Below are 18,427 nucleotides of genomic sequence, written 5' to 3'. Positions count from 1 at the left end.
GATTGATGGAAACCATTATATGAATGAGTTGCTGATAAGCCAGGTCCATGATGACCAGGGCTTCTTAATCTGACTGGCAGCAGAAAGACAAATGGTGAGGCGAAGGGACTGTTGGTGAACTCCATGAGGACGAGCATCCTAGGGATAGGTGCTTAGCTCACAGACAGTAGAATCCAGTAAATATTTTTTGAGAGAATCAATGGGAAGAATCAATTAAAGAAGAACAACCATTGACTTGACAGCTGACTGGTTCCTCCTTCTCCACATCTCAGGGGACAGGAGGTGAGGAGCCTGGGAATCTCAAGGAGAATGGGGGACACAGCATGAGAGCACATTGGGGTGGGCTTGTTGGCACATGTTAGGGGTCTGACTTGGAGGTGTGAGCACACTGGCCTGGCACATGGGCATGAGAGCCATGCAGGCCATCTCCAGGCCTTCTAAGGATGGGGTTAAGGTCTTGGCACTGTGGGCCTGTTGTCCCACGTTCTCTAAAGGGTTCTCACCCTTTGGCTATCATTCCTAGAAGTCATGCTCAAGGAAATCCACTGGCTCCACTGGCTCACATGAATAATAATGGTCGATGATTTTGAGTGCTTACTATGTTCTAGGTGCTTCTTGATCTCATTTGAGCTTCACAACATCCTATAAGTTATTTATCATCTCAGTTTTTTAGTTGGGGAAGCTGAAATTCACATAGTTGTCAAGTGTGGGCCTGGGATTAGAACCAGATGGTTGGCACCAGAGCTCTTGTTCTCAAGCTCTGCTGTACCACCATCTATGTGAGGATGAGCGGCCTCTCATGGTGGGGAAGAGGTTGTGTTGAAGCCGGAGGTTCTCTTTGATACTTGAAGAAAACCACCCCCATCGTGGAATTTGTGGTACTCAAAGGACAGTGCCCATGTAACATTCTAGGGTTGCAAGGGACTTTAGAGATCATCTTGTTCCAGCTGTTCATTTCATAGGTGAGGAATTGGGGCTTGGCATTTGCAGGCCTGCTCTGCGTCACACAGTTAATGGCAGTTAAATGACCCCCATCTTTTTTAAAAATGCCCATAACAGAAGCTCAGTATCTCCTAAGCAATGTGTCCTTTTCCCTCTTCCCCACTCACCCCTGAAACAAAACCAAACTCAACTGCCATCGAGTTGATTCCAACTCATAGCAGCTCTCAATGGGTTTCCAAGGCCATAAATCCTATGGAAGCAGACTGCTGATCTTTCATCCGTTGAGCAGCTGGTGGGTTCAAACCACTGACCTTTTGCTTAGCAGTCAAATGCCTTAACTACTATACCATGAGAGCTCTTTCTGCCTGGCCCTGGTAACCATTAATTAACCTTGGTCAGTATATACTTGGTCATTCTAGATATTTCATATAAGTGGATTCATACAATGTTTGTTCTTTTGCAACTGACTTGGCTCAGCATGATGTTTCAGTTCTTTTGTTTTACCCCTTTGTTTGATGTGCCAGCATGGGTGTGTCAGTACCAGCAGGAACTGGATTATCTTGACCAGGACTGAGGCACTACCCTGTCCTGTCCCAACCAGACTTGAGTTGAAATGACTTCCTTCAGCCTCAGCCTCACTCTCCTTCCTTCTCTTTCTTCCCCCAGATTGACAAGTATCTGTATACCATGCGGCTCTCTGATGAAACTCTGTTAGATATCATGGCTCGCTTCAGGAAGGAGATGAAGAATGGCCTCTCACGGGATTTTAATCCAACAGCCACAATCAAGATGCTGCCAACATTTGTGAGGTCCATTCCTGATGGTTCAGGTGAGTCTCTCACCCAAAGATTGGGCTCCAAGGGCCAAATGTTCTGTGAAACCATCCTTCTAACTTTCATTTATTTGTTCATTAATGCACACACTTGTTCATTCACCATTCCATCCATCTGTTCTCCCATCCACCAATCCATTTATCCAGCTACTGTCTGTTGAGCACTGACCATGAGCCAGGCATTAGGGAAACCATGGTGGACTTGAGATCATCGGCCTGTCTCATGGCTTGTGTTACTTCAGAAAGCTTAGTGTTTATAGATCTTATAGTGTTTCTAGCACTGCTTTGATGTCTCTAAAACATGAAGGGCTCTAGAACAATCAAAAGGTTCATTTTATGGAGAATATCTCCATCAGGTACCTACGCTTCCTTTCAGTATCCCAGTTAAGTACCAATTCTAGTGCCCGGAGGAGTCTCAGATTCAGAGGTGAGATTTAAGTCCCTGTTTGAATAAATTACATACATTCTTTAGCCCCTAAAGCAGAGAAATGGAGAGGGCAGGTGGCATTGAAAAAGCAGTTATCCTCTGGGTTGCATCCCTATGGCCTTTGCCCCATATTGGAGAGTTGGGTGCCCTCAAGGATTATCAATCCTGCTCCTTAGGAGTGGCATCAGCCCCTGACCAGAGCAGAGTGGAGGCCAGGAGGGTGCAGCCTGGCCTGCCTGTGGAGGCTTTTCTGCCTGGCTGCCCTGTAGTTACTAGTTTGAAAGGCATGTGTGCTCTGCCATCTGGTTTGTCACTCTCAAGAGACCCACTCAGAGCTGTGTTCTGTGGTCTAGGCCACATAAGATACAGAGAGATCAAGAGGAAGAAAAGTTTCTCTTGGGGTTGTAAGTACACACCCCATGAGTATGGCCCTCACATACTCCCAATTTCTTCCCTGCTCTGGTGGCTCTTGTTTAAAGGAGTGATTTGGGGCATTTAGTATGCAGTCTGCAAAACAGACCTCAGTGAAATTGCAGCTATTGCAGCTAATGGTCTCAAAAGCTGGCCAAGTGCATGGTGTGCAGCCTTTGGAAACAGTCAGAACCATGACCATGATCCAGGCATTGGTGGTGGGCGTGCCCTATTTACTCTTTCAATAGAGGCCACAGGTGGGGCTTGCTTCCTGCCTACACCTTTGCTTTTATATCCCTGAAGTTTGTCTACTTATAATATTCCTTCCTTTGTTTCTCTTGAGGAAAAACTCTGGCCATCAGAGTGACCCCACTGTGGGGTTCACTGGGTGTGGTTCTCATGGCTCTGGTGGGGCAAGAGAGGCCTTTTTGGTTCATACCTGCTTTTTCTCCCACCAAGGATGGAGTCCACTTCTAGCAGCATTTGAGTCTTTCTAGGATTTCCCAGAGTTCATAGGAGAGGTGTATTTGTGTCCAGCTTATAGCTGAGAGATGGGGAAGGGGAGGTGGATGTGGCAGTCACCAGGAGCCTACCTGCTCTGGCTTTGTTTGGGAGAGTACAGACAATACTCAGTCCCTGTGGGGGTCCCCAGTCCTGTGTGGCTGGCCCAGGGCAGACACATTTGAGGAGGAGACGTCTTCCCTTATCTCTAGAACCCTGCCTAAGCCAGCCCCCTCTGTCAGCAGGGACACTCTCCCTCACTATCTTCACAAACCATTTCCAGGGCTGAGGATCTCAAAGTGTGATCCAAGTATAGCTACTTGCACCCCATTGGCTGCTTCTTAAAACAAGGCCCAGAACTCATATTTGTTGGGGAACTACAACATTCTCTAGCCCCCTCTTAGAGCTTCATAACAGACCCCAACATACTAAAGGCCTGAGAAATCCTGTAGGGAAAAAAAAAAAAAACGTTTTTAACTCGGCTTAACCACCTTTTCCCTGAACCTGATTGATCTTTTCCCCAAATGTCTGTTACCACATTTGATCAACTTTCAGGCATTTATTCTTTTTTGTCTGAATATCTCTGAAATCAGCAATGCATGGTATAATAATAAACCCACTGCTGTGGAGTTGGATCTGACTCATAGTGGCCGCTCCTTGGGTTTCCGAGGCGGTATCACTACAGAAGTAGATTGCCCAGCCTTCCTTCCAACGAGTAGCTGGTGGGTTTCTAGTTAGCAGTCAAATGCCTTAGGCATTATGCCACCAGAGCTCCCGTTATAATAATAGCATCTTAAAATTACTACTGCTAGCATTTTTCTTTTTCAGTGGTGTCTTACTATTTGATGACGTATATGGTGGTAGTACATCCATGTTAGGAAGCGCTGTCCTAGGGTTTGCAGAATTAACATCCGGGCCACATGCCTTCTTTGGAGCCCGTCTCTTCTCCAGTGCTGATGGGGCCAAATACTTGGGGCCTCTCAAGAGCACAGAGGAGGAGGAGGAGGAACCAGAGCTCTGAACCTCAAGGACCTATGTCCACAGGGCCTTGATCTGCCTGCCTACACCCAGCACCCTTCCCTGACCCTACTCCCCTAGCCCTTCTTCCTCTGACTGCTTCTTCCACCTTGTAGGCCTTCTTGTGGCTATTCCTAATATTTATGGGTGGATTGAGTTCCTGTGTCTTGGGCCCACACTGCCCTTGGAACAGTCCCTATAGCCACTCACAGAGATTGGTAGTGAAATCAAGGCCTCCATACCTACACCACCCCAGTCCTGTGGGAAGTGGTTCCGTATCAGCTCCCCCTGTCCCTGCCCTCCTACATCCAGAACCGGCAGTCATCAGAATGCAGGTCTTCTGAATAGTTAAGTCCATGGTGCTGTTCGCTTTTTGAAATGTTAATCACTGTTTCATCTGTGGTAATTAGTCAGCGACAGAATTAGTGGTAATCCCAAACCACTGAAGGATGAATTGGAGCTCCATGTGGTAGAGAAACACTCTTGCAAGTTTAGTGGTGACTGGGCTTCAAGGCAAAGGGAGGAACAAACGTTCCCTTCCCCGGTGCACCTGGACTCTCACTGACCGGACTCAGAGGCTTGAAATTAAGCTGTTGACCTTTATCTACTGATTGTTCCAGAAATGTGTTAGCTCATTTTTAATTATTCAGTTGTTCCCCCTTTGGCCATTTTTTATGGGCTGTGGTTTGTCTTTAGTTGCTCTTTAGTACTCTATACATAAGTTTTTTTGGGTTCTTTCTTATCTTGAAGTGCTTTTAGCTGCTGCAAATCCTTTTTGACCTAGGAAAGGTATGAATAATAAATAAGAAAAGGAGAACATTGAAACCTTTTAACTCTGGTGACTTGGCTGAAAAGAAGCCCCTCTTCGGCGCTGTCCGGGCTCCCAGGGCACAGTTGGTCCTTCTGTGTGCAGCTTCTCTCAGCAGACCCAGCTCACTCTGAGTCCCTCTTTTTTTTCCCCCTTCTAATTTATCACTTAGGGTTTGTAAGTACCAATTTGATCATAAACATTTTGAGGATAAATATTAATGGCTATTTCTTTATGCTTTATGGTTCCAAACACGCACTTTACCCAAAGGACAAGTTCAAGAAACGATTTGCTGGAAGCTTGAATGGACCTATTATCCTGTTTCAGGCATAGCAGAATGATTTGCAGTGTGGTCACAGTTATTTTGGGGGCCTGAATATGCATAGTACTAATTCCCAGCCAAATCTGTTGCTGTCAAGTTGATTCCGACTCGTAGCGCCCCTATTGGATAGAGCAGAATTACTTCATAGGATTTCCAAGGCTGTTATCGTTACGGAAGTAGATTGCCACATGTTTTCCTTACAGAGTGGCTCGTGGGTTGAAACCACCCATCTTCCTGTTAGCAGCAGAGAGCTTAATCACTGTGCCACCAGGGCTCCTCCTTCCCAGCCAAAGAAAGGAAAGTTTTTCTCTTCATTTCCTGAAGCATTTGAGCTGCTCACATAGGTTTCTCTGTCTCATTTCCTTATTTGGAAAGATTGTTGGATTATCCCACAAGTTCTCTGGATGTCTAGTGTTCTAAACTGAACAGATTTTCACTTGCAACCGCAGAATCGGGTTCTTGATGAAGGCATAGAATTCTCATCAAGCAGCTGGACCACAGATGGGGGAATGCCTTTGTAGTGCATGTGCAGAATTAATTTATTAAGCAGGGCCAAAGGGGGGGGGGCGTTCCGTGAAGGTGGAGCTTTTGTTTGCCCTGTTTCCTAGTGCAGACTTAGACTCAAGAGCAACATCTGTGCCAGTGTTTGTTTTTCGTATTATTGCTGGTGGTAATGGCTGTCATTAGAAAGTGGTCAGTTGCCAGGAGCCCTTAGATATTCTGTTTAATGAGACTTCTCTTGAAGAGCAGTTCTCCTGGCTTCAGTGGAAATGGGAAATTTGGGAAGAAGTCACAAGTAGGAGGCACCGGTAGCAGGAACGAAGTTCAAGGCCAAAGATTGAAATAGAAGGGTGGAGAGCAGCCCACTTCCACAGAAAGAGGCTGACCTTGAAGTTAAAGGAAAAAAATAAAAATCTAAAACATTGGATTAATCCCTGGCTCTGCCACTTACTAGCCATCTGTCTGACTTTGGAGAAATTCCTTAACTTTTCTGAGCCTCCATTTCCTCATTTATAAAATGGACACAGTAATCCCTGCTCTCTCTGCCTCAAGATTGTCAGAAGGATCAAATGAAAGTGCTTTGGAAACTAAACCATTGTTGTCATTGTCTTCTTCGTATCATCATCGTCATCATCATCACCATCAGTGTAATTTGATAACTGACTTTGTAAGAATTCTTTGAGAATGTTTCCTAACCAGTGTGGCTGGTCAGAGGACTCCTAGCTATCAGGCTTAAATGTGGATGCCCAGCTCTTGGATGGAGGATCCAGAGTGTTTCAGAATTCTCTGGTATCCATGTGATGTTATACGGGGAGGAGGCAGAGAAAAGGGGGATACAAAGACAGACTGCTCCATAACTACCATGGAACCCCAACCCTGAGCTGGCCACCCAAAATGTAGATTGGCCCATAGGCCACTGCTCCAGTTCCTCTGACTGGATATCACCAACTGGGTAACCAACCTGAGATTAACTCATGGGCAGTAGGTCCCTTTTTTTTTTTTTTTTTTTTGTGTGTGTGTATTTTTTTTAATTTGTATTGTGATTTGGGTAAAAGTGTGCAGAGCACATTCATTTTCTGTACAGCAGTTCACATACACTTTGTCTCATGACGTTGACTGCAGTGTCCCACAGTGCCACAGCTCTCCTCCCACTTCTTCCCCACAGTTACCTCTTCCCTGTGTCCTTCCCTCCCATGCACTCCTGGCCCCTCCATGTGCACACACAGCCCTTCTATTCTCCCATGATTGATCTCTCCAAGGAGTATATCCACCTAATGTAAATGTTCAGCTCATATGCCTGTCTTTTGTTTGGCTGGAAGCCACAGTAGTGAGTTCAATTCCAGACCTGAAGGGCAGCTAGGGGCCATAGTCTCAGGGGTTCTTTTAGGCTCCATCAGACCAGCAAACCTTGTCCCTTTTTTTTTTTTTTTTTAAATGATTTTGAATTTTGTCTCACATTGTTCTCTATCCAGGATCTCCTACAGAGATCCCCTTCCAAGTGGTTGACAGTAGTAGCTGGGCACCATCTAGTTCTTCTGGTCTCATAGTCATATATGCTGGGCACCATCCAGTTCTTCTGGTCTCATAGTCATATAGGCTGAGGATCGCATGGTGTACCAGTCCCTTGGGCTAATTGTTTCCATGTGTCTTTGGTTTTCTTCATTCTTGTTTGCTCTGGATGAGGAGAGACCCATTGTTGCATCTAGATGGCTGCCTGCAAGCTTTTAAGATCCCAGTTGCTACTCGCCCAAGTAGGATGTGGAACAATATTTTTGTGTAGTATGTTATGCCAATTGAGCTTGATGTCCCTGTGACCATAGTCCTGATCCCACAGGTGGTAGGTCCCTTTTTAATAGAGGGGAAGTAGGTATTTGGAAGATTCATTCCCTAAAAAAGAATATTGAACTTGGGAGCCTTCTGGTCATAGTTACAAGAAATCTGATTCAAATTAGTTTATGTACAGAAGGAGAATTTTAGGTTCACATTACTGGGAAGTGTAGTTTTAAGCTGGCCTCTGCATCCAGGGACTCATCTGTCTCTTATTCGTTCAGTCACCTCTGCTTTCCTTTGGGTCACTTCTTTCTTGGCACAACTCTCCCCTTAATGCAGACACAGCACCAGCAGCCCTAACCTGACATCTTGCCTCATAGCTATCAATCCCGGAGAAAAGAGTGCATCTTATCCCCCATTTGAAAAAAACCAAAAAAAACAGTTACCACTGAGTTGATTCTAACGCATGGCAACCCCATGTGTTTCAGAGTAGAACTGTTTAGAGGGTTTTCAGTGGTTGTAACCTTTTGTTAAGTACATCACTAGGCCTTTTTTCCAAGGCACCTGGGTGGACTCGAACTGCAACCTTTGAGTTAGTAGCCAAGCACTTAACGTGCCACTCAAGGCCTTCTTGTCCCCCATTTTGTTAGGTGGCATTGAGTTAATTTTTATTTATAGCGACTCCATGTGGCAGAGGAGAACTTCCCCATAGGCTTTTCTAGGCTGTAATCTTCATGGGAGCAGATCACCAGGTCTTTCTTCCAAGGAGTTGCTGAGTGGATTTGAACCACTGACCTGCCACTTAGCAGCTGAGTGCTAAACCACTGCACCACCAGGGCTTCTTAGGAAATTCATAGAGTGGATGATGGTGGCCAAGTTAGATGCCTCTGGGCATGCACATATCCATTCCCCTAAACCAAAGCAGGGGAGCTCTGGTAGCATAGTGGCTAAGACACTTGCCTGCTAACCAGACGGCTGGCGGTTCAAACCCACCAGCCACTCCTCGGAAGGAAGGTTGGGCAATCCTACTTCCGTAGTGATACTGCCTCGGAAACCCAAGGAGGGGTCGCTATGAGTCGGGGCCGACTCGACGGCACATAACAACAACAACAACAAACCAAAGCAGAGGACTACTCCTGCCCCCAACCTCATGGACAAAAAAGGGGGCAAAGGAACAAGGTATCTAAAGACATGTTAGACATCTGAAAAAGTTTAACAGAAATTGTTTTCCCTTTGCCAGAAATTGTTCTCTGATACCCTTTGCCTGTCAGAGTCCAGGACTGAACAGACCATGCATTTGGCCATGAAGTTCTTAGTAAGCTAGCTGCTGTTGTTAGGTGCCGTTGAGTCACGTCTGATGCATAGCAGTCCTATATACAGCAGAACAAAACACTGCCTGGTCCTGTGCCAGCCTCATGATCCTTGCAATACTTGAACCCATTGTTGCAGCCACTGTGTCAATCCACCTTGTTGAGGACCTTCCACTTTTACATTGCCCCTCCACTTTACCAAGCATGATATCCTTCTTCGGAAAATGGTCCCTTCTGACAACATGACCAAAGTAGGTGAGATGAAGTCTGGCCATTCTCACTTCCAAGGAGCATTCTGGCTACACTTCTTCCAGGACAGATTGGTTAGTTCTTTTAGTAGTCCATGGTACTTTCACTATTCTTTGCCAGCACCACAAGTCAAAAGCATCAACTCTTCTTCAGTCTTCCTTATTCATTGTCCAGCTCTTACGTGCATATGAGGTGATTGAAAATACCATAGCTTGGGTTAGGCGTACCTTAGTCTTCAAGGAGACATCTTTGTCCCTCAGCACTTGAAACAGGTCTTTTGCAGCAGATTTGCCCAATGCAATACATCATCTGATGTCTTGACGGCTGCTTCTGTTGGTGTTGATTGTAGAACTAAATAATATGAAGTCTTTGTTTGATTCAAAATGGCCAAAACTGGTCCATTTTAGCTCACTAATGCCTAGGATATAGACCTTTATGTGTTCCATTTCATTTTTGACAACTTCCAATTTTCCTAGATTCATACTTTGTTCATTCCATGTTCCAAATATTAATGGATGTTATTGAGCTAGCAGCATGTACTTATTGATGGCCTGCTGTGGGTAGGAGTCAGTACTTGAGGAGGAAGATAGGCATTGGTCTTGCCTTCAAGTTACTTATAATCCAACTGAGGAAGATAAAAATATACATAGGAAAAAGTAATTAACATCACAGTATTCACAAGCATACTGAGAGAAAGCAGGGAGGGGTCACCCTGGCCTCTCCCCAGGTGTGGCCAGGAGTGAATTATTTAGCTGGTATGGTTGCAACTTCCTCATCCTTAAACCAGGAAGGTGACTTAATCTTTGTCCTATGTTTTCTGAGCTGCAAATGTGATTTTCAAAAGAGGAGCCAGAGTCTTTTTTTTTTTTTTTTTTTTAGCTATCAGAAAACACAGCCTTCAAGTGGAACTAGGGTCACTGCTTAGGGTCAGGAGCTCAGAGGGTACTGCTTGAGATGAAGTCTTGTAACTGCCTTCAGGGGCTGTTTATCAAGGCCCCTCAATTCATCAGCCCCCACTTGTGAGTGTGTAGAGTGCCCAGCATTTCACCTTGTCCTGACATATCAAGGCCACCTTTCTTCTCTGACCTTAACTCCCTGCGACCCCTGTGACCTGTATTTTTGTCCCAAAAGGAGTGGTGAAGAGTTGGGGTCAGACCACAGTGAGAGGTTGGGGTGGGGCAGGGATATTTCAGAGCTGCAGAGGTGCAGGCCAGTGCCAGGCACCCCTGAGGGCAGGCACTCCCTGGGTCTATAAGCAGTCAAGGTCACATTTCACTTACCCTGCTTGAAAAACTTCAGGCCTGGGTCCTACAGGGGTGCTGCTGAAACTTGACCCCTTGCTTGGATGAGGACCTGAAAGCTCTTGCCTGCTTCATCTCACACCAATAAGCAGAAGTTCCCGGCCACCATCCCTGGAGCTTGAGCAACATGAACTGGCTTTCTCTGTAGGCCTTTGATTCAGCCTAACATGAGACTTTTGTCTGGCTACAATGGAAAACGTAGGGGCCAGATTTCCCATGCTGTTTTAAAAACTGTGATGAAAAGCCAGTGTAAAACAAATTATAAATAAATGTTTGAGCTCTGGTAGCATAGTGGTTAAGACACTTGCCTGCTCACCAGAAGGCTGGCGGTTCAAACCCACCAGCCACTCCTCAGAAGGAAGGTTGGGCAATCCTACTTCCATAGTGATACTGCCTCAGAAACCCAAGGAGGGGTCGCTATGAGTCAGGGCTGACTCGACAGTACATAACAACAACAACAACATTTTTATTTAAACATCAGAACAGTAAATGTATTAACTAAAAATGTTGAAACAAAATGCAAACATACTCTCATCCTGACACAGTAATCACTTTTGTGCCTGTTGTTTCCCCGTGCACATGTGGCTTTATCATTGTTTAGCAGACTGAGCTTTCATGATCTTCATTAAAGAACAAAGGGAAAAATATTTGGTAATAACATATCTGACAAGGGACTTATCTCTAGAATTTATAGAACACTCCAACACCTCAATAACAAAAAGACAAACAATCCAATTAAAAAATGGGCAGAAGACATGAATAGACACTTCACCAAGGAGGATATTCAAGCGGCCAACAAACATATGAAGAAATGCTCACGATCATTAGCTATTAGAGAGATGCAAATCAAAACAACAATGAGATACCATCTTGCTCCAGCACTAGTATCAAAGTTCAACAAGACAGAAAATAACAAATGCTGGCGAGGTTGTGGAGAGATTGGGACTCTGATACACTGCTGGTGGGACTGTAAAATGGTACAACCATTGTGGAAAGCAGTATGGCGATTCCTTCAAAAGTTGGAAATACAAATACCATTTGACCCAGCCATCCCATTACTAGGTATATACCCTAAAGAAGTGAGAGCCATAACAAGAACAGATATATGCACACCGATGTTCATCGCAGCACTATTTACAATAGCCAAAACTTGGAAACAACCTAGATGTCCAACAACTGAGGAATGGATAACCAAACTTTGGTACATTCACACAATGGAATACTATGCAACGCTAAAGAATAATGTAGAATCTGCAAAACACCGCATAACATGGATGAACTTGGAGGACATTATGCTGAGCGAAATAAGTCAGTCACAAAAGGACAAATATTGTATTAGTCCGTTATTGTGAAAGTTAAGGAAAGGTTTATATATTGGAGGACATTTTCTTTGTTGGTTACCAGGGGTGGGAGGGAAGGGGAGGGAATGCTGTTAGATAGATAGAGATAAATATTGATTTGGGTGAAGAGAAGGGCAATGTACCAAATGTGAGTGACCAATATGGCAGCATTGAGGATGAGAAAGACAGAGAGAGTTACATGGGCAGTACAAACAACAAATATGAACCCCTTTGTGACCTAACCTCTCCCAGCCATTACTTGCTCATCTGTAAAACGAGGATCATTAACAGTACCTATTTCATAAGGTTGAGTTGTTGTTGTTGTTGTTATGTGCCGTCGAGTCAAAATTGAAAAATAAAATGACACACTTAAAACACATTGGAGTGTAGAAGGGCTGATGTTAAAATAAAGTGCTTTGGCTATCCTGGTAGCACCCACAGAAAACCTTCAGCTGATTGGAACAGCCAAACACAAAGTCAAGGCCAAAATTTCCCACAAATCTGTAACTTCTGTTTCCCAGTATTCTCCCTTCTCTATCCTTGATCTCTTTCCTTTGGATCTCAGAAGCAAGTTAAAACTAGTCACCTCGTGTGCTGTATCCACACAACAGAATATTACTTGGCAATGAAAAGAAATGAAGTTGTGATACATGCTACAACATGGATGAGCCTTGGAAACATGCTAAGTGAAAGAAGTTAAACTGTAAAGGCCACACTGCTGTATGATTCCGTTTATATGAAGTGTCCAGAAGAGGCAAATCTGTAGACAGAAAGGAGACTGGTGTTTGTCAGAAGCTGAAGGGAGCGAGAAATGGGGAGTGACTGCTAATCAGTGCAGGGTTTCTTTTTGGGATAATGAAATGTTCTAAAAATTAAATAGTGGTGATACTTGGATAACTGTGACTATACTAAAACCACTGAAATGTACATTTCAAAATGGGTAAATTGCATGAACATCGTTTATATCTCAATAAAACTTATTACAAAAAGCAGTGATCAGTATTTCATGCTTAACAGCCAGCGGAGATAACCATGAATGAATGAATGAATGAATGAACGAACGAACAAGGCACTAATCCCTATGATCAGTCAGCCACCAAGCACTTACTGAGCTGTCCTGGGTGCCAAAGACAGATGAAAAAAATCCTAGCTTGTGCTTCTTCCCTCAAGGAACTTGCAATAGAAGATAATAAAGACAGTTAAATTCAATACGAGAGTTCATTGGTTTCTTCTTCCCTTCATTTGTACCCTCATTTATTCAGCAAGTATTTGTTGCACTCTTATTGCGCACCAGACATCTTTCTAATTTTCAGAAATATAGCAGCATATCAGAGCTTAAAGTTCTGTGGCATCTACTACAAACGTGTCTGATTTATAAGAGATTTTTTTTTTTTAAGTAACAGACAAAGTTTGTTAATAAAGTAATGGGACCCAAGATAACCAAAAGAAGATACTTCCCAATTTCAAAACCTACAAAGCAACAGTAGTCAAGACAGTGTAGTACTGGCATTTGGGAATCAAGACAGTATTATATTGATGTATAGATCAATATAATCGAATTCGGAGTTCTGAAATAAACCCTTCATATCTATGATCAATTGTTTTTCATAGGGGTGCTAAGACCATTCAATGGAGAAAGAATAGTCCTCTCAACAAATGGTGTGGGACAACTGGGAGCCACTTGTAAAAAATATGAAGTTGAAACCCTGCCTCCCACTATATAGAAAAATTAACTAAAAGTGGATGAAAGACCTACATGTAAGGGATAAAACTCTTTGAAGAAAACGAGTAATCTTTGATTTGGCAGAGACCCTTAGGTATGATAACAAAAATGCATACTTAAAATGAAAAACTTTTGTATTGCACAATACACTACCAGAAAGTGAAAAATACACAAAATGGGAGAAAATATTAACAAATCATATATCTGATAAAGAACTTATATCTGGAATATATAAAGAACTCTTGAACTCAACTTTAAAAAAAACCAATTTTCACAATGAACAAAAGAATAGTCATTTCTCCAAAGAAGATGTACCAATGGCCAATAAGAAGATGTTCAGCATCATGAGTCATTGGGGAAATGCAAGTCAAAACAGCAGTGTGATGCGTCACATCCACTAGGGTGGCCATAATCAAAAAGTCAGATAATAACAAGTGCTAGCAAAGATGCAGAGAGATTGGAACTCTCATACACTGCTGGTGGGAATGTATTATGGTACAACTCTTATGGAAAAGTATGGCAGTCCCTCAAACAGATAAACATAGAGTTACCACTTGACCCAGCAATTCCTCTCCCAAGTACTCGTAGTCCCCAGCTTGGGAAGGCATTCTTTTCTGCTGACTCTGCCCTAAGTTAGTTGTGATGTAAACGGAACACCTCTTTTTTTTTTTTTTAATGTACTTTTCATATTGTAGTTGTTGTTACATGCCATCGAGTCAGACCCGACTTATAGTGACTCCTCCTTGGGTTTCCAAGGCAGTATCACTACGGAAGTAGGATTGCCCCATCTTCCTTCCGAGGAGTGGCTGGTGGGTTTGAACTGCCAGCCTTCTGGTTAGCAGTCAAGTACCTTAGCCACTATGCTACCAGAGCTCCCACTTTTCATATTACTGCCTTTTAATATCTGTATCAGTAAATCTGACTTCTGAATATCTGAGAATGAACATTTGAGAATGGTTAACATCAGCAAATTGTGCTGCAACATTGTGTGTAGTACGTATTAGCAATAAGATGTACCAAAAAAAAAAAAACCAAAAAAAAACCAAAACCAGTTTTAAATACAGTGTATGGTAATTTGAATACATCGTAAGTCAGGGCCTACCAGTACATCCAAGAGAGATTAAAACATATGTCCACACAAAATCATGTACATGAATGTCATAGCAACATTATACATAATAGCCAAAAAGTAGAAACTGCCCAAATGTCCATCAGTTGAGCAGATAAACAAAATGTGATATATCCATCAAATGGAATATTATTTAGCAATAAAAAGGAATGAAGTACTGATTCATGCTACAACATGGATGAACCTTGAAAACAAGTGAAAAAAGCTAGTCACAAAAGGCCGTATATTTATATGAAATGTCCAGAATAGTTAAATCTGTAGAGACAGAAAGTAGATGAGTGGTTGCCTGAGGTTGGGGAGGGCATGCCAGGGTGATAGCTGAAGGGGGTCATTGTCATTGTTGACCCCATGCATGACAGAGTGAAATGCTGCCTGCTCCTACACCATCCCATCGTCAGTTGTGGCTCAGACTGAAAAGACCCACAGAGTTTTCACTGGTTCATTTTCAGAAGTAGATTGCCAGGCTTTCTTCCTAGTTTGTCTGTTTGGCAGCTCCACTGAAACCAGTTCAGCATCATAGCAACAAACATGCCTCCACTGACAGGTGGGGGCTGAGTGTGAGGTGCGTTGGCCAGGAACTAAACCAAGGCCTCCCCCATGGAAGGTGAGAATCCCACCACTGAACCACCGGTGCCTCAGCTAAAGGGTATAGGATTTCTTTGTGGATGATGAAAATCTTCTAAAGTTGATTGTGGTGATGGTTGCACAACTCTGAATATACTAAAAACCATTGAATTGTACCCTATAAATGGATGAATTGTATGGCATGTGAATTAAATCTCAGCAAAGCTGTTACCAAGGAGCACTGGTGGTGCAGTGGTTAAAGTACTTGGCTGCTATCCAAAAGGTTGGCAGTTCAAACCCACCAGCTGCTCCATGGGAGAAAGATGTGGCCGTCTGTTTTCGTAAAGATTACTGCCTTGGAAACCTTATGAGGCAGTTCTACTCTGACTTTGTAGGGTCATGAGGAGTCGGAATTGACTAGACAGCAATGGGTTTGGTTTGGTTTTGGAAAACTGTTACCAAAATAATAGTCATAATTATAACAATAAAGATGCTTCTCTAGAAAACTGAGATACCATAGGACTGAAGGTGTAGTGGAGCTCCAGGACTGGGTGAGTCAGAGTGGTAACCCTATCACAAGATGCAGTGGGACATAGGGATCACCTTGAGATCAGGAGTAAAGTTAACTGATTTTCAGCCATGTTTTGGGAACATACATGAGGGTAACTAATAAGAAATAAGGAGCTCTGGTAGCATAGTGCCTAAGGCACTTGACTGCTAACCAGAAGGCTGGTGGTTCAAACCCACCAGCCACTCCTCGGAAGGAAGGTTGGGCAGTCCTACTTCCGTAGTGATACTGCCTCGGAAACCCAAGGAGGGGTCACTATGAGTCGGGGCCGACTCGACGGCAAATAACAACAACAACAACAACAATAAGAAATAGGTCCATGCACCTATTGGACAGCTGAACTTTGACAGAAGGCCAAAGTCCATTTAGTGGGGAAGAGATAGCTTCTTTCATGAATAATGCTGGCAAAACTGGGTATCTGTTTGCAGAAAAATGAAAACAGGATCCATACCTTATACCACACACAAAAACTAACTCAAAATGGATCAAAGACGTAAACGTAAAATCTAAAACCATGAAGTTCGTGGAAGAGAACATAGGGACAACCTAGAGGCCCTAATTCATGGCATAAATAGAAGATCAAACTAAAAATGCATAAACAACAAAATACAAACTAGATAAATGGGACCTAGTAAAAATTAAATATTTATGCTCATCAGAAGACTTCACCAAAAGAGTGTAAAAAGAATCTACAGACTAGGGAAAATTTTTTTGCCAATGATGTATCTGACAAGGGCCTAATCTCTAAAATTTATAGAAAGCTTCAACAACGAAATGACAAACAAGCCAATTTAAAAATGGGCAAAGGGCATGAACAGACACTTCTCCAAAGACAGCTTGCAGGCAGCTAATGAACAGATGAAAAGATGCTGCAATCATCAGCCATTAAACCCAATCCAAACTCATTGCTATTGAGTCAATTCTGACACACAGAGACTCTCTAGGATAGACCAGTATTGCTCATAGGGTTTCTGAGGCTGTAAATTTTTATGGAAGCGGATTCTACATCTTTCTCTCACTCACTGGTCATTAGAGAGATGCAAATCAGAACTACAATGAGATACCATCTCACCCTGGCAATAGTGGCACTGATCAAAAAACATAACAACAAATACTGGCAAGGCTGCTGGGAGACTGGAACTCTTATACACTGCTGGTAGGACTGCAGAATGGTACAACCACTGTGGAAAACAGTATGGCATGTCCTTAAAAAGCTAGAAATAGAAATACCATATGATCTAGTAATCCCACTCCTAAGTATTTATTGTAGAGAAATAAGAGCTGTGACACAAATAGACGTGTGCACACCAGTGTTCATTGCAGCATTATTCACAATAACAAAAAGATGGAAACAACTTAAGTGTCCATCAGTAGTTGAATGGATAAACAAACTATGGTACATATATACAATGGAATACTATGCAACAATAAAGAACGATGAACCCGTGAGATATCTCACAACGTGGATAGAGGATATTATGCTGAGTGAAATAAATCAATCACAAAAGGACAATATCATATGAGACCACTACTGTGAAAAGTCAAGAAACAGCATTTTTTAATGATACCAGTGATGGAAGGGGGAGGGGGGAAAATCACAAATTAGATAGTACCCATGTGTTAATTATGGTAAAGGGGGAGGTAGTACACAGTATGGTGGAGGTCAGCACAGTGTGACCAAGGGCAAGGAAGACATGGAGAGATAGGCAAGAATAAAGGACAACTGGTAAATGCTATAGCATATATACTCCTGCAACAACAATAACAAAAATTAATTTGTGAATAGATATACAGGTAAATACGTATACTGAATAGGTGAGGGAAGTCATACAGGAGTACACCCACATAATGTGTGTAGGCATGATTGTGGATATTTTCACATACAAATTAGTAAATGTTCCATATATACTCACAGATATAATAGAATACATACAGGGGGCACAGTTATAGAAATTACTTAGACATAGAGACTGAACAGTTGGACTTGAAGGCTAAGGATCATAGTCTCGGGGAACATCTGGGTCAATTGGCAAAACACAGTTCATGAACATAGTTACTGCATCCTAGCCTGCTGAGTAACGTCTGGTATCTTAAAAGCTTAGGAGTGGCCATCTGAGAAGAAACTGTTGGTCTCTTCCCACCTGGATCAAAGGAGAATGAAGAAAACTGGACACAAGGAAACAATGGCCCACATGAACCACAGCCTCCTCTAACTTGAGGCCAGAGAAATTAGATGGTGCCCAGCTACCACCATCGAGCTCTCTGACCAGGACCACAATAGAAGGTCCCAATTAGAATGGATAAAAAATGTACAACAAAATTAAAAAAAAAAAAAAAGACCAGACTTACTGGTCTGAAAGAGACTGGAGGAACCTCTCAGGCTGTTGCCTTGTAACTTGAAACTGAAGACACGCTGGGAGGTCACCTTTCAGCTAATTAATAAAAAACCCAAATCCACTGCCATTAAGTCAATTCCAACTCATATTGTCCTCCATTGGTGGATTTCCAAGGTGGTAAATCTTTACATAAGTAGTTTGCTCCATCTTTCTTCCACGGAGCAGTAGGTGGGTTTGAACCACCAACCTTCCAGTTGATAGATCCTTTAGGCACTACACCACCAGAGCTCCTTCAGTGCCTAAGGCATTTGACTGCTAACCAGAAGGCTGGCTGTTCAAACCCACCAGCCACTCCTCAGAAGGAAGACTGGGCAAT

At 43.1% G+C, this 18,427-nt stretch overlaps 1 protein-coding gene across 1 annotated transcript in view; it reads left to right on the top strand.

The window, feature by feature from the left end:
• Positions 1–18,427, top strand: part of HK1 (hexokinase 1) — a 92,548-nt gene that overhangs the window by 21,015 nt on the left and 53,106 nt on the right. The window contains exon 2 of the mRNA XM_007940667.2: positions 1,609–1,771. Coding sequence (XP_007938858.1) covers positions 1,609–1,771 — 163 coding nt within the window. The remainder of the gene's footprint in view (positions 1–1,608; positions 1,772–18,427) is intronic.

This window comes from Orycteropus afer, unplaced genomic scaffold (genome assembly GCF_000298275.1).
Source record: "Orycteropus afer afer isolate SDZICR_OR568_19922 unplaced genomic scaffold, OryAfe1.0 scaffold00070, whole genome shotgun sequence".
Lineage (NCBI taxonomy): Eukaryota > Metazoa > Chordata > Mammalia > Tubulidentata > Orycteropodidae > Orycteropus > Orycteropus afer.
Note: the sequence above shows the minus strand (reverse complement) of the source record. Positions and strands in the feature narration are given on the sequence as shown.